Raw genomic sequence first — 16,721 nt, 5'->3', positions numbered from 1 at the left:
TTTCATACAGCAGGCACCTTTAAGTTTGTTTTTTAACTGCAAAATGCAAAGCACGGTGTCTTCTGTGACAAGGGGGAGTTTCTGCCTCCCAGGCTTATTGTCAGGGCTGCTGCAGAAACCACTATGCTCAAGTTTTGAGGGTTTCTGGTTTGGTTTAGCAGCACGTTTTAATCTCCTCTCATTTTTTTATGACCTCAAAAGCATCTTTGGAACTTATGCTCAAAACAGGAAAAAAAGAAAAACCGAAACTTCGTCGTAAAGGAAAAATCAGGCTGAGAAAAGTTCAGCTCGACAGGCTCAAACCATCAGGGAGGGCGAGCGGAGGCAGAGGAGGGCAGTGCTCGCACAGCCTGAGCCCCAGTGGTTTCTAGCTACAGTGGAGCAAGACAAACCACTGTGGCAAAGAGGTGTGGGACCGAAGCAGGGCTTACAGTCAGTGACTGACACCACGATCCTCCGCATGAGCTGGGCCTCCTGGGTGTTGGGGTTCTCCCGGTCCAGCAGGACGCCGGTGGTGCGGATCTTGCCCGTGGTGCTGTTGAGGCTGTAGAACTTGTTGGGCGGTCGGATGCTGTACACCACCGTGCCGTTCTCCCCCAGGTCTGGGTCGATGGCCACCACCTGCCATGGAGAAACAGCAAAAATTAAAGCAGAGCAACAGGAATTAACTCCCGTGGTGCATCCCCTTGTAGATTCGCCAGTGTCTAGTAACAAGGCTGAGCTCCCATGATAGGCTTCCCCATACCAGCAGCAGCGAGATGTTCTCCTTCCCCCACGCAGCTATATATTTTCGTGATACTTGCAGGGATTTTGTACCCTTGAGACCTCCACTACAGTGTTAAATCTCACCAATATTGGCCTGCAAGCCTTGGGGGGTAATGGCATGGCAAGAGAGACACGAGCACCCAGCAGTCAAATGGGCTTTTCTCTTTTTAAATAAAACCGCCTAGAAAACGAGCAGCCTTCAGAAAAATAAAATAAATGGGACAAAGAGGTGCGCTGCGGAACTTGTGCTGTCACATCGGAAACACTGGAAATAATTCACTGGTGGATTCTCCTCCATGCCCGACATTTTGTGCTTTATTGTTCTCCCTGTGACATTTTTAATTACAGGGGACATCTACATTAAGAAACCCCCAACTTCATTACAGCTGTAACTTCCCCGGCTCCCGCTGCTTGTCCTGCAGCTGAATTTACATTGTATCAGTGACACGATAATTATTTGCCCGGCAACTAATTGGGATGTGAAAAGCAAGACGACTTCAAGCAGGAGCCGAGCAGCGGGGCTGATGCCACGTGTAAGAGAGAACACCGCCATGCCAGACCTTTCTTCCCCCTCAACTCTTTTTCTTTCGTAGCCTTTCCCCTTATACGATTTTGTGGATTCTCTTCACTTTTCCCTCATTTATTTTCCGTTTTGTACCGTCATTTTTCTCCTGGCATGATGGAGTGTAAGCCTCCCTCTCTCCTTCTCTTTTATTTCACCAGAGGGACTTGAAAGGCTGTAAATCAATGTCTCTCAGAGAGGTCCTTGAAGGAGGTCACAGGCAGAAAAGGAGAATTTGGCCAAACCCACACAATGTGGGGAGAAAACAAATATCCCAGCAGTGAGGAGAAACACATGGGATGGGCAGCAGCAAGGAGGCTCAGAAGTAACCTTTTAAATGGGCTTCTGCAGGATGGTGCTTGGCTGGAGGTAACACCAGTCGGGAGGTGACACGGGTTTGGAGGTGAGTCCCTGCTCCAGCCAAGGTTACAACCTCGCCTGGTGAAAGGAAGAGGCTTTTAGCGCAACAGATGCCTTCCCTCACACATACCGTGGTGACATCTGAGTTGGGGGGGGTCATTTCCACCAGGTTGATGAAGTATGGCTCATCCTTCCATATGGGGTAGTTGTCATTGATGTCCAGCAGCGTGATGTTCACCTGCGAGAGAGCGAACAAGCAACGCTGCATCAGGCAGTATTGGTTCCTGGAGCAGCACGGCGTGTGTCCGTGGATGCACAGCAGCACCAGGTACCCAACGCGTGTCCATCCTCTGGAGGGAAAACCCGCACAGAAGCAACCTCCTGCACCTTCACAGCCAAGGCTCCCCTCCATATCTGATCTTGGTTTGGCTCACGAGTGCTTATTACCTTGCAGTTAAAACAACTGCAGGGGCAGGAGGTGTGTTTTGAAGCAGTGACTTCACTGGGGGGGGGGGGGGGGGGATGCAAATTGGTCACAGTGGTGGGGGAGAGGGCACAGCAGGAGCATGGCAGGAAAGGAAGAAAAAACCTGAGTGACTAGTAAAAAGCAAAAAAAAAAAAAAGAAAGAAATGAGAAATGGTGAAAGGATATGGTAACAGGGGGTGGGAGGTGCAAAGACAGAGCACGGGAGAGGATGGTGCCCTGAAGTGTTACCTAGCTTCATTTTCAGTGTGAAAAATGGCATCTAAGTGACAGTAGCGAGCCTGTGGGATGCATCCTGTTGTCTGTGAGTCTCTCACCTCCCCAGATCACCCATTTCGATCCAGCCTATGATTCTACAAAGGTGCCTGAGGGAAGAGCTGCAGTTCAAGGGAAGTGGGGCAGAGGGGCAGGAGGGAGCCCCCGGGTGCCTGCCACTGCCACGCAGGGTGTCTCGGTTGGAGCTTCTCCTTGGGTCTTCCGAGCTCCCAAGTAATCGGGTGCCGCTGCCGCAGCAAGCTGAGCTGCTGGTGCCACCCCGTGGTAGAAGAGGCAAATCTGGACACCACAGTCCCTGGGGATGTGCCCCAGGCACCAGCCAAGGCATTGGGGTAGTTCCTGGGGAAGGTTGGTGACCCACCTCTACTCTGAGTTCCCCAGGTGCTTGTCCATCACCCGGAGACCTTGCAAAGCCCCCAAATGGACCTTTATTCCCAGATCAGAAATTGTTATAGTGAACGGCTTTGAGTCCCAGGTGTATATCCTTGCTAACGACAGTAGAGAAACATAATTGGCCACCCACTTCTCACCAAGTTTTAATATTCTTTAACTTTTTAGGAACCATAACACATTTTTTTCCCCTAACTGCAATCTGTGTTGCAAAAACCTTGTTTTGCCTTTCAATAAAGCTATTAGAGGAACACCATCTCATCAAGTGGAACCCAGCGCCAAGGCCTTCATGTGGTTCTGGGAGGCACCATAGAGAGCTTCTACTCCGCTATCTGGAGCAGACACGTACTGATGGTCCTCAGCACTGGTGACAATTATTTGAGGGCTCTCTTCAGCACAACCACACTATTTCTCTGCATTGTGCTCTGTTGCATGAGACCTCTCTCCTGCAACCCAACCAAGTGTCCCAGGAGCAAGAGCACCCGAATGTTACAAAATAGTCAAACCAACATGGTGCCATGAGCAGTGAGAGATGGATCCTTGGCTTTTGACCTCCTGATGTTTCCAAAGTCTTTTACAAACCCTTTGCAAGGCAAAGCAATAGGCTTCAATCTGTAGTACAATGGCCTGCACCTCCATTAGAACCTTCTGAGGAGCCCCGGCACCACAAACGATTTGGAAACCCTTGAACCAGGCAGTATGTGAATAGCAGTCATCAGGAACAACTAAGTGTGAATGCAGGCTCTCCGACTAAGCATTTTCTCAAGAGGCATGAACAAAAGGAGGCGTGCTGCATGTGGAATAGGTACCTGTTACCACCTGCGCATTGAGAGCTGGACTTGCAAAGTGCTGGAAGGTCAAGTGTCTCCTGGGTGAATGGCTTACCAGGAAAGGGAGCCCAATTTCAAGGTCTACACAGCCCAGTCAGTCATTCTGCAAGGGCTGCGAGCAGTGGTGGGAGCAGGCCGGAGGGCAGGCATCACCATGTCCTCTTTACCCACTCACACAGCTAAAATCAAACACCGCTAACATGGGGAACTGAAGTATCAGTGCCCGGGCAGCCCTCCCCAACGCCAGCCCCAGGCAGGCACCAGTGGCTTGAGGAGATGGGAATCGCTCTTCACACACTCACCATAGCAATGCCCGTCTTCTGATGGTGGCCCACGCCTCCATCCACCGCCCGGACAATGAGGATGTATTCAGATTTGGCCTCCCGGTCCAGCAAAGATGTCGTTGTGATTTCTCCTGCAGCCACAGGACACGAGAGGGATTAGAGATGTTGTATGGTGAATAGGGGCACCAGTGAAAAAAGGGACACTCAAAACCAGAGAGGATCCTTCACAAATGGGCCCCTTCTTCTGATTCAGTTTCAAATAGATGGATCTCGGAAGGGTCAGCTTGTCAGCAAGCACCTGCAAACTTCATGCTATGTCTTCCCATGGGAGCCTGTTTAACAACGGCCTGCGATCCCTCATGCTCATTCCTGCCCAGAATTAACCAAAAATGATGCCAGCAAGGGAAGGCAGGCAGCAGCTCCTTAGCTAACGTAAGCCCTTGCAGCCAAAGCCTTTTCTCAGGTGTCACTCCCACCAGTGCCCCAGCCAAAGCTCTCGTGGTGACCGAGCAAGTGCTGGTGGCTGAAATCTGGTGAATCCCTTAAATCGTGTTTCTCCTAAGCAGGCTGCTTGAGGGAGAGGAGGGAAGGATGGGGGAAGGAGAGAGGGTGAAAGAGGAAAAATTATGGGGAAGAAAACAGTGGGAAATGCAGGAAAGGGAACTGAACGGGAAAGGGGGAGAGCACGTACAGAGGCTCACCTGAGCGGGCGTTGATCCGAAAATGTGAGGAGCCCTCCAAGGAGTAGATGATTGACTCCTGCCCATACTCCCTGGACCGGTCCATGTCCGTGGCATTGAGAAACAGCACCGTGGCTCCTTGGGGGGAAGCAGAAACGAGGACTGGGATGGGCATTCGCAGCCCAGAGCGGCTGTCCCGAGCTGCCCCATTCCCCTACACCGCTCCTGCAGGTCACCTGGCCAAGGGGCCCCCTTGCCTGCATGCACAGTGGGGCCAAACCCCCAGATCCCACAGCTATGAAGCTCTGCCAGGTCTCTGGCTTTTGCCTCCCCAAAAACTATCACCCACGCCATTCTGGCTGTAAGACTCCCAGGGCCCTTCTGCTAGCCTGGAGAAGGAGCAGGGTCATGGTCCATACCTGCCATGATGTCCTCCATGACAGTTATAATGTAGGAGGGCTTGCTGAAAGCGGGGGGGTTGTCGTTTTCATCCTGAAGCAAAAAGAAGGTCGAGAGGCTGGTTGGGGAAAAGGCAAAACGGTCAAATAGCTGCAAACGTCTGGTGCGGGGATGGTCCTGGCCGACTGCATCTCAAGATGCGACCAGCTTAAGGCATCAGCATGGGGAAGATGGCCTTAGGGGTAAGGCACCGGAGGTCTGAGTACATGGTTTCACTGCAGTGACAGCTGCAGTGGCAGCTGAGTTTAAGGTAAATTGATTGTCAGTGATTTTGCTGAGCCATACAGTGGGGACAATACCAACTTTCTCATCATCGAGCGTCCCGGGCAATATACAACAGGTCTGAGGAACCACTGCCATTTGCAGCCAAGCATCCACTGAGCTGCTCCTTCCTCCACCACAAGCCCTGGGAAGACTCAGACGCTGCATGAAGCACAGCACTAGTGTGCACAGACCCGCTCCTCCCTCTTGGAGTGGCACACGAGCGCCTTAGTGCTCACAGTCACCCTGGCCACGAGGCCGCCAGCTGGGCTGGACTGGCCAGGGCAGCTGCTGAGCTTTGGCTGCCTTTGTTTAAGTGAAGGAATGGTGTGGGTTTCTGCAGAAAGAGCAGCTACAGCATTTTCACGGGGGGAGCTGGTTTGCGTACCAATGCGCTCCCTCCAAGCCTGTCTCTGCTAGTGACAATGTCCAGCCTGGTGAAACCAGGCAGGAGCAACTGCTCGAGACATCGCTCAAAACAGATTTTGGACCAATGTAAAGCTCCCCCAGTGGGGCTTTAAATGCTGCTTAAACAACGTTAAGAATCTGCCTTAAATGAACCAAACCCAACTGCCTATGAGGGAAAGATGGAGCCGCGAGGACATTAAAACACCGTAATGGGCTTTGCTGTTTCTCTGGGGCTGCTCTGGAGATATTTTCTACCTGGAGGCTGCTGATGGACCTTCAGGCTCAGCTGCTTCTGCTGCCACCAAACTTCATATTTGAGGCAATTTCACGTGCAAACGATGCCCATCGTACTGCAATTAAATTGCCATCCTCTGCTCTTGTTGCTGGAAGCAGGTGGCCTTTAATCAGCCTTTGCATCACTCAGCTTTCACTGCATCTCCTCTGAGGGCAATGAGGAAATTGCCTGCTGCCTGGGGTGCCCTCCACATGTCCCTGCTCCTCCTCACAAAGCTGGGTTGGGGTCATCGCCCCAGGGCAAACCCGGGTGGTCCAGGCAGGTTAAAGGCAGAGGAGATGGAGAGACTGAATATGCATCCACATGCCACCGGCAGCCGGACGCAGGCTGGATGGAGGCAAGCCAGAGCAGATGCTGCACCGTTTCGTTAGTGGTCCTGAGTTCATCAGGCTGTGCTCAGCACTGCCATGGCCCGGTAAGCCAGCTCCCGAGGAGGCAGGGGCTCGCTCCTGGCCGGTTCTCCATCTGGCCAGACCTGGCATGCACCTGCCTGCAGCACCGGTGCATGGCTTTTCTACCTAAGAAGGACATTTCCCACTTCAGCATCACGAACTCCAAAGCTCCCTGTTGTAAACCTTCCCGCGTGCCTCCTGCGGAGCCAGCAGCGATGCCAGACGGGACCGAGCATGCCTCCTCTGCTCCCACGGGAGAGAGCATCCAGCTAAACCACCTCGCTCATGATCCCACCTCGCTGACTGGCACAAAACCCGCTTCCCATGGTCCCCTGACCCTCAGCCTCAGACAGCCATCATATCTTCAGGGATGCTGATAACAGCAAACACTCACACTAAGCACACAACCCACTTTCCTCCAAACATACACACGCTATCAGTCGCCGGCTCATCGCCCCGAACAGGGTGTCAGCGGCAGGGAGCGAGGCAGAAACTTATTAGCGGTGATATTTCCCCGGATCCTGGCATGACGCGTGCTATTAGTTCTGATTCGGCAGCTCCCTCTACAAAAGCGTATTGTCCCCTAATGGGAAATCTACAAGGCGAGTTTGACTTCTTTATTAAAAACCAACAACCAAAGTACGAAAAAAAATTACCTCCCTCCACACTCACTCTTGTTCTGCCTTCTCACCGCTCTTGTTCCTCAAATGCCTTTGTGAAATGCTCCCTCCTCATTTTCTTCCTATTTTCTAGCTTTTTTTTTTTCCTTTTCTTTTTCCAGTTGAGAGAAAATCCCTTTGGTTGAAAGTGGGAAAAGTGACAGCTACTTAAACCCCACCAGTGCACAGACTCAATCAGGAGGAGATGACCCACTGAAGTGTGGTCTCTAGAAAGAGATGTTTATGCTGTCTAAAGCACAGCATGGGGAGGATGTATTTAACCACCGCTAACCCCCCTGGCACTGCCTTGTTCCCCCTCTCCCGAGCACAGTGAGGGAGCTGGAGGAAAGGCATGCTGAGAGGACTTCATTCCCATCCTACAGCACTGTGGACTTCATCTTCCTTGCCTTCCCAGACTGACACTGCCGCCAGCCTGGCTTAGATCCCATCACTACAAGACTGACAGGTTATCAAGTAAGCTGTCTCAATTGCTGATACCACCCTCCAGATGTCCTCGAACCACAATGTGCCTCAAAGTGACAATCCAATCTAAACTTCCCGAGGAAAGCTGCGATGCTTTACCTCTCCCAGCAGCAACCCCTCCTAGAGGGGGTTTGAACGTACGCAGCCACACGAGGTGCGCGGTGAAGCCCACAGCCCAGCTGGGACAGCTGGCGGTGGGGAGATAAACAAGCAACTGCCTGTGATTGATTCAGGGACTGATAATTTCCAACACTACAAGTGCTAACACGCAGCCAAAGCTCTCTCCTCTGCATCTGAGCTGCAGTGAGCACCTCTGGCTACCAGCATGGGGAGCATCCCAGCCACGAGTTCCCTGCGAGATGAGAGAAGGGCTCACTGAGCGCTCAGTGAACCACCCAGTCGAAAGCAAGGGCAGAAGGTAGATCTCCACTCTGTCCCCAGCTCTGGTCCTCACCCCAGGGTTAGCTGGGGTTCCTACCACACGACTTCCAGTGGTTTCCCTGTGCATTGTGCACGGCTGAGGAGAGGGAGGAGGCGCATGGGGCCCGGACAGCCCATCTGCGCGTGTCCGTAGTGGCACCCCCAAGAGACACTCTCACTCACCCCCTGTCACTCAGACCTTACCAAATGTCAGGGACAGTGTTTCTTTAACCAATACGTGTGACACACATACATGAGACATATATGACATATATACATATATGAGACGTGTAATTGCAATCCACGTGAACACATCCACAGGGCGGGATAGTCTTCCTGGGTTATTGATGGATTGATGGCACTGCTGTGGAGAAATTGCAGGGAAACCACAACAAGATCACCAGGCACCGTACTTACAAACACCTCGATGGTGACGGGGACAGTGCTGTTGAGCGGTGGGTTGCCAGCATCCTTGGCCATCACTGTCAGGTAAATAACCCCGTTGGCCACCTGCTCATAGTCGAGGGGGTGGTTCACGCTGACCACTGAAAGGATGCAAAGTAGGACGGTCAGGGGGACATTCGTGCACGGAGCAGGATGGTGGGCAAGCTTGGGGGGGTTGGCCCATCCACACCACTTCCCAGGGCCAACGGTGCCTGCTCGAGGTGGCAACACCTTGAAAACACGAGCACCGGGCATTACTGAGCTCCTTGCACTGGCATAACCATAACATGAGCTGTACACCATGGAAACACAGCAGCTGGAGCGGCTTCTTAAAGCTTGCTGACATGACTGCTTGCAGGGGTGTGACGCAGCCTGAGCTGCTGCTGCTGCTTGCCAGGGGCCATGCTGCTGTTCGTCAGGGGCACCATGGTCCCAGGACCAGCGCTTACCTCCGTACCCTTCTGACACCACAATATCGAAGTAGTCGCGGAAGGCAGATGCCTGCACGATGCTGTACGTGATCTGGTTGTTTGGAGGGGAGTCCTCATCAGACGCCTAGGGCATGAGCAGAGGCAATAAATGAACATAGGAGCTGTGCCAGTGACGTGCAATGGGAGACAGCCGAGGGCATGGGAGGTGCAGGCTGCACCCTAGGAGAGCGGAAAAGCGATGGAAGAAGATGCACTCATCAGGGGTCCTGAGGGGGTTTGTAAACCAGCCTGTCCTCCCACCCCTCCCTCCCACTCCCAGGAAGGGCTTGCCCAGTCCCCCTCTCCCACCTCCCCATGGCACTGACCCAGCCTGGCCCCATGGAGGGAAAGTTGTGCTCTCACATCCTGGCAAAGTTTATTCTTGTGCTGAAGGGGCAAACAGTCTTCCCTCCCTGCCTTCCCTCCACAGCAGAGGCTTACCGCTCCATCAGCAACAAACGGAGCACCTTCCCCTCAGTGCCTGCTGACTTTATTGAGGAAAGCAAGGCAACTTGGAGGCACTGCCTGTGCCCTGGGAGAAACTCCAGGTCCTGGGGATGCCGTATAAGCACGGGACTTAGAGGAGAGGAGGATGATGGAGGCAGCCTCGCCCATGGCTACAGCACCACACCCAGTGGCATTTTGCAGTAAAGCACAAAACTTTTAGGAGGGACACAGGAGGTACAGCAGCAGGAGTGGATGGAGACCTAACCCACACCCGTCTCCCCACTGTGCATCCCGAGCGGAGGAGCCACTCCAGTGCCTCACCCGGAGCCGGACCACCTGGGTGACGGAGGGCTCGTTCTCCCGCAGAGCCCCCAGGTATGCCTCCTTCTGGAAGGTGGGCACATTGTCGTTGACATCGAGCACATTGATCCTGACGCGCCCCGTTGTCTCCTCCCCGCCACCGTCCCGAGCAATGACGGTCAGGGTGTAGCGCTGTGTGGTCTCAAAGTCCAGCCGAGCCGTCAGGAGGATAACGCCCGTGTCCTTGTCCAGAGAGAAACTGAGGGGACAGGAGAGGAGTGGGGAAAGCCCCAGTGACCACGTGCTGGAATGGAGAGGTGGGGTGGCAGCAGCCTGACAGCTAGCACCGCAGTGGGAGAAGTTCATTGCTTTCTTCTGAGGGATATTTGGTCCCAGAGTATCTTCAAGAGCAAGTGGTGGGACAGAAACCCTCACTGCTGCTCTACAGGCAGACAAATTGTGCTCAGAGGCCCCCAAATCCTTTCTGCTGGGCAGCCCACGTGCCTCCCCCAGCCGGCCACCACCAGTGGTCGCACGCAATGCTCGAGGGCTGACAACTTGCCGGCAAATGCATTTATTGGTCCCAAGCAATGCTGGTGCTGATTTAGCAAAGCCATTAAATGCGCTGAGCAACAGGCAAGTGCTGAAGCTAAGGTTAGAAGAGCATTGCAAAGAATCAAAGTCATGCTGGTGGTTCACTCACACTTACCGGTCAGGATCATCGCTGAAAAAATAACTGACTTTCCCATATGTGCCCACGTCGTTGTCAGTTGCCTGAAAAAATAAAAGTTAATAAATGAAGGTATTTATGGGAACATCACATTACACTAGTGAAGCCATTACATCCTCTTTACCTCCTTCTACCCAGGTGCTACCCGGGCTAGCACCAGTGCAGACCTTGTGCGCTGCCATTTGTCACCCAAGACATGCGGGGCTGGGGCTGTCTGTGCTCACCTTGGTTATCCAGCACATCCCTGACTCGCAGCCTGCTCTAGATCACAGCCCTTCATCAACATCTCTCAGCATCACTCCCAAAACCTGTGGCAGTGGGAAATCTTATGCCTCCTTACTTTCCTTGATGCAGTAAACTAATCTGGGAAGCGCATGTGAAATAAAGGTCTCCATGGGCAATTCTTGCAGGCCACCCATCCTGGCCCTGTGAAGCCAAAGAGCCAGGACTGCATATCCACAGCTCTTACCATTCCCAGCGCATTCAGAGCCGGCAGCGCGTCTGGGGCTATGGGGAGGGAAACAGAAACCTATCCCCCTTCAAAACTCCCTCCCAGACTAAAATACAGACCAGGAAAAGCAAGGAAAGGGATTTAGGCCTTGCTTTCCGTGATCAGCTCCCACTGGACAGCCCTTCTGGGGGTGCACTCCGCTGCAACCCCACCAACGGAGCGGTGGCTCTCAGGGTGCTGCGGCACGGGCGTGCGGTGCTGGCGCTCAGCCAGGCAGCTGCCGGCGGCGGGACTGGCTGCACGTACGCCGCTGCCAGCTGCTGAAGCTGGAGCAGGCTGGTCACGGCTAAGCAACCAGCACCTTCTGGGGAAGGTGTGCGAAACACAAGGTGTCAGCTCTGGATGAGCAAGGCAAGATTTATGTATATTTTAAAGTCTTTTTTTCTAATGAATATATAAAATATGCATGAGCGGCATCAGGAAGAAGGACCAGAAGATTTTATTTTTAGGTGAGGAAAGTAGAATACAAGCCCCAAAATATCCTTTTTCTCCACCAGTATATTTTCTAAATTGAGTCTTGTCTGGATTACTTAGACACCAACAGGTCTGTGAAAAAGCAGGGTCAAAGACACATTTTATGTCCAGATACCAGCAAAAGGCTGTATTTTAGGACTGGCATGGAACATACAACCTGTTCCCGAAACCTTCCTGATTTATCGATGGCCTCAATTACCCTTGACAGCAGAATAGGAGCTTGAGCACATCAAACAGCTCTACCCCCACGCACTGCTTACCTGCCACTCCATGGGGTAGCAGAGGTGCAAATGCATGAAAACTAGCCTGAATTAATTCATTCCCCCCCCAAGAATGCTTCCCCAGCTTGGGTGGTAAATTCCTGCCGCTTTACACCAGCTGAAGGCTGCGCTAGTGATTCAGACCTACTGATTTCCCGATCTTCCTCTCCACTGCTAAGGTGCTTAAGGATTGACTTTTCATGTGCATTCAGCAAAATGGAACAAACCTGCCAAAATCTGCCCAGAGAGATGTCCTTCGAGTGAGCAGCACCTGCTCCTGGAGGGCCAAGCCCCCTCTGGGGCGCACCTTGCTCCTTAGAAGCCCCATCCCAGCCACAGCCTGGCTGCTGTTCCAAATGGAAACACCTGGGAGGAGGGGGGTTAATCCACCATCTGCCCAACCCAGCTTCCCTCAGCCAATTAATAATGGTATTAGTCCCCCATCCCAATACCTGCCACCAGCCCAGGTGGCTGTGAATAGCGGTGGCAAACCCCCAGAGCATGGCTGGGGCTGGCCAACGAGGCCCCTGGGTCCTCTCTCCCCAAAATCCTTGAGTGCTTTGAGCACCATCAGCGTAACCTGGTACGAGCCAGCCCTTGACCTCCCAGCCGTTAATTCTGTGCCCACAACCTTTGTGAACCCCTAGGTCCCATTAATCCCTAAGTGGCTGGTGTGAGAGAAGAGCCCAGAAAGGCATTTTCCATGCATCTGGATTGTTTGGCGATAAAATAATGATTTACAGGGGGCCTGCCAGTGCCACAGAGCACGGGCAAAACTAATTCTCTTCATTTGGCCCCACACAATTGCACTTGTAAGTGCTTATTGCTGTGACAGACAACACTGGGAAAGTGTAATTTTCTTCTGCTGGGGGAAAAAATATAGGGAAGGAGGAAGGTTAACAGAAGGTTAGCAGAGAGCTGCTTGGCAGGGGAGGCGGTGGGGCCACGGGGAGTGAGCCAGGATGGTGGGCTGGACCCCAAGCAGCGGTGACACCGGGCCAGCCAAAACTGCAGCGAGGCAAAGCAGTCTGCTCCTGAGGAGCAAGGAGGCCGGGCAGCCTAACCCTGCCCCGTACACCACCTCACCAGCCAGGCTAATTAATTACCCTGATTTACACCGGGGGAGGTGGAAGGTGCTGCCTGCTTGATAGCTTTCTTGGCAACTGAACGTCATGGGCATAATGCCGGGTAATGGTGCAGGTTACTTGAGCGTGACAGGGAATATACAAAAAGCAAAACCGTGCACGCTCAGCATATTTAATTTTGGATCTACGCTCATTTCTGCGTTATCAAATGTTTTCCCTCTAAGGGTAAAAAAGATGCTCAGATGCTTGAAACCCCCGCGGAGGCAACACGCACCCCCTTTGCAAAGCGATCCTGAGGGCTCCCAGGGAGCACACGCAACCTGCGTGCAGAACACCCCAAATCCCACTGAGCTGACAGCTTTGTGGGGGCCTTTTGCAGTCCCTGGGTGTCAGCTGTTTTCCCACAGCCGCCCCCCCCCTTGCTGACTAGTTCCCCCCTGGCATGCATGCATCCATCCCCACAGCCGGGGGAGGAAAGGCATCTGGCTGGAAGTTTCCTGGGGTTCCACCTGGAGAAGCAATCAAATGGCTTTTACGGCTGCTCCTCTCCTGCCCAGAATATTAAAGCAGGATTTGCCCACTGGAGCCTGCAAAAGGGCAGGATGAAAATGCGGGTCCACATCTGTACTTTTATGAGCTGTCACCGGCGCAGACCATTTCTAAAAAAAACACATTTGCGCAACTAAACTCTGGGAGAGTGGCAAGAAGAGGAAGCCTGGATAACCCAAAGGATTAATTTACTGAGCTGCAGCATGGCATGGGCACCCAGCACGTGAATCGCAGGCACACAAATACCCATGGCCCAGCCCTCCATCCACCTCCATCCCCCAAGCACAAATATTTTACATGTCTCTCGTCCCAGGAAGGGCCATTGCATCCATTCTTCCCCACCGGCTTGCACGCCGGCAGGGCCGGAGACAGAAGCGAGAAGCCGGCGAGCGGTTCTGCTCTCGTGGGCAAATCTGCAGGAAAGGGCATGTCGTCCAATTTGTTCGGGAAACAATAGCAATGTTTGACATGTCATCAGGATTGATGAAGCAGAAATTTACATGGGAGAATTCAGTTTTAAACAGCTCCACGGAGCTTCGCTGGTAATGGTTTCGACATTCATCATCCGCTGAGCCCCACTCAATGACTCCTTAAACTGCCCGAGATTAACTCTGCTCACAGCAGCTTCAAGGAGCGCAGCAGGAGCAGGGAAGAGCTTAAAGAGCCGAAAAGAGCTGTCTGGGGCAGTGTGGATTTCCTGTGGAGCCCCTGGGAAGGCAGTCATCCCCCCAAACCTGCCAGGTAGGGATGACCAGCTGAAGGTTGGTTGCAGCAGTGAGCAGAGAACGCTGGAAGGACGATTTGTTGCTGGCTGGAGGAGATGGGCCGCCATGTCCTGCCTGCCTGAAGAGGGCTCCTTTGGCACCAACGGAGCCAAATCCTTCCCACCTTTCCCTCTACGTGAGGCTGCTAGAGTGGGTCCCAGGTCCGTTTGCTCTCATTCACCCTCTTTGTTTTCCCTCCTCTACCTCACAGGCAGAAACCAGGAAATAAAAGTTGATGGGGAGCGAATTGCTTTGGCCAGAAACTCTCTGCTTAAAAGAGTTGTAGCAGGAAAGCAATTACCGAACATCAAAAAGCTGTCAGGGTACTGGAGTGACTGGGTGTGTGTCTTGCCCTGCCACTGCCCACCTGCCCATTTCCCTGGCCCTGCCGGGTGGGCAGCGGAGAGACCAAGGCATCGCCGCTCCAGCAAGATGCCTGGGGCTTGGGCCATGGGAGAAAGCAAATGGAAGGAGGATTCCCATCTGTTCCCTAATTTTTTTCCAGTTTTCTAGTAAAATGAGGCAGATGCCGTTGCTCATTGGGGTTGACCGGGCAGCCATGGGCTGCTCAGACCATAGTACAAGCAACCCAGGGTGGGGAGCCGTGCCCTTTCATCATACCAATTTTTGGAGCCACCTAAACCTGCATGTGTTAAACATCAAGCATCCCTTCTTAAATGCAACCTATTGCAATCTTCAGGTCCTGAGGGAATGACAGCTAACCTCTGCTATCCCCCAGGTTGGGATTTGATTTTTGAGTTGGGGGAGAGAAATGCGAAGGGCCAAGACCTTCCATAAGAAGCAATCACTGGGCTTCAAAACCGGACCAAGAAAACCACTGGAAAACCTACTTAAAGTCATTATACCCTTCCCAGACAGAAAACAGCTCTTTTGCCAGCATTGCCTGCCCCAACCGTGCTCTTTCCCAGGCCTCTAAAGAGCGGCTGCCTGGTGGGAGGTGGCAATCAGGCGTGAGTGGAGCCAGCAGCCGGCCAGCATTGCCGTGCCGGAGACCAGCGGCGTGATTAGCCAGGAAGGAGGGAGCGCGGAACTGGGATGACACTGGGGTACTGCCACCACCACCTTCCCCAGCTGCTCCAGACCACGGGGTCTGCACCAAGCCCGGAGCTGAATCGCTGCTAATGACCCCAGAGGGCTGTGCTGAGCTTGGTTGGGGTGGGGGGGGGAAATAGCCAATCGACCCCCCTGGGAATTGCAGAGCTTTTCCCCACCTCTTCTGCCAGCCACCGGGGAAAACAACAGCCTCCTTGATTGTGTTTTATAACAGCGTTCCTTGCAACATCAGCTCCTTGCGAGCAAGGCTAACACTTGCCTGGGCAGCCTTGATTTAGCAGGGAGTAATTTACCGTAGCCAGGCTGTTGCAATGGCCGGAGACCGGGGTTTAAACCACGAGCTGACAGAAGACAGCCCTTGAGCGAGAGAAGCAGGCATCTCAAGTGCAGGTTTGCATCACGCAAGGTGACACCAAGACCATTTAGACAGCCGCCTCGGCGGGTTTTACTGGAGCTCCGCGCTGGAGCTGGGCGCAAGTACTCCGCTAATGAACCGTATTGATTTCATATTCTCCTGTTGTCCACCTAAATGGCAAGCGGCACATCTGATAGATTAAATAACCACACAATTGCCTGGCTTGACATCTCAATCACTTTGCTGTTGGGTCTCTAATGAATTTTACAGCCCAGCAAAACGGAAAAAATTAAGGTCAAAGTCTGGTGGAGGAAATATAAATCCCCGATGATCTCTGAAGTATTTGCAAGAGCTCCTGGAAGCCAGTTGTGCCTCCCACCATCTGCAACTCCCTTTCATCCAGGTGATGAGCATCATCTGGGGCACAGCAGCGAGAGGGGGTACAAAAGCAGAGGAGGAGGGAAGAGCCAAACCAGTCCTTGCCTAGAGATGGACATGAACTTGTTGAATCCTGGCCTGGAGAACGGGAAGAGCAAAGCCTAACATTTGCCTAGCACAAATGAGGATAATTCACCCAGAACTTGGATGCAGCCCATGGTTGCTTTGAGTATGAAGGAAACCCAGCCGGAGAGCGGGCTTTTTAGTTTGTCAGCAAGGGGTAGCAAGGCCAAAACACATCCCTGCCAGCAGAGGCATTCCCAGAGAGAGCAATAGGGCTGCTCCTTGTTCAGTCCAAGGAAAACTGTGGTCCAGAAGCCATAGGTTGATCGCCAGGAAGACAAAATCCTCAGTCCCCAGGAGCTGGAAAGTACACCCGAGTCTCAGTCAGACAGCAAGCAGCCACTTCTCAAGGGTGTTTTAGGGGAGGAGAACTTTGGCTTTACTCCCGTGACTTGAGATACCAAAAGAGGTTTGGTTACAGGACACAGCAGCCAGCCATGGGAAGATCACACAGAGCCTATCACCCAAGGCAAAAGTGGCCTCTGGATGGTTTGATGGATCTCAGGAGGTTGACTTACGCATCTCATGACTCCTAAATGCCCATTTTAAGTAAATTAGTCACCAAGTCAGCTGCATAAGGGGCTGCGCGAGGTCACCTGTCCACAGGGTGACATCGCCTCTGTCACAGCATCACTTCAGCTAACGGCACCCTCTGGGTGCTGATTCACATGGGAGCTCTTTGCTTGAAGAAACAGAGCCCCAGCTGCTTTGGGTGCTTTGGGTGCTAGGGTCACAGGGGAAACCAGCTT

At 53.0% G+C, this 16,721-nt stretch overlaps 1 protein-coding gene across 2 annotated transcripts in view; it reads right to left on the bottom strand.

Annotated features, from left to right (window-relative positions):
* The window catches only part of CDH23 (cadherin related 23), a 204,714-nt gene that overhangs the window by 57,060 nt on the left and 130,933 nt on the right, over positions 1-16,721 (bottom strand). For both annotated transcript variants that reach the window (XM_064464641.1, XM_064464642.1), the window contains exons 13-21: positions 10,379-10,443; positions 9,691-9,928; positions 8,902-9,007; positions 8,426-8,553; positions 5,051-5,123; positions 4,653-4,769; positions 3,970-4,082; positions 1,818-1,925; positions 432-621 (exon numbers count right to left, since the gene is read on the bottom strand). In XM_064464641.1, coding sequence (XP_064320711.1) covers positions 432-621; positions 1,818-1,925; positions 3,970-4,082; positions 4,653-4,769; positions 5,051-5,123; positions 8,426-8,553; positions 8,902-9,007; positions 9,691-9,928; positions 10,379-10,443 — 1,138 coding nt within the window. The remainder of the gene's footprint in view (positions 1-431; positions 622-1,817; positions 1,926-3,969; positions 4,083-4,652; positions 4,770-5,050; positions 5,124-8,425; positions 8,554-8,901; positions 9,008-9,690; positions 9,929-10,378; positions 10,444-16,721) is intronic.

The sequence above is a fragment of the Phalacrocorax carbo genome, chromosome 13, assembly GCF_963921805.1.
Source record: "Phalacrocorax carbo chromosome 13, bPhaCar2.1, whole genome shotgun sequence".
Lineage (NCBI taxonomy): Eukaryota > Metazoa > Chordata > Aves > Suliformes > Phalacrocoracidae > Phalacrocorax > Phalacrocorax carbo.
This window is presented reverse-complemented; position numbering and strand designations above follow the sequence as displayed.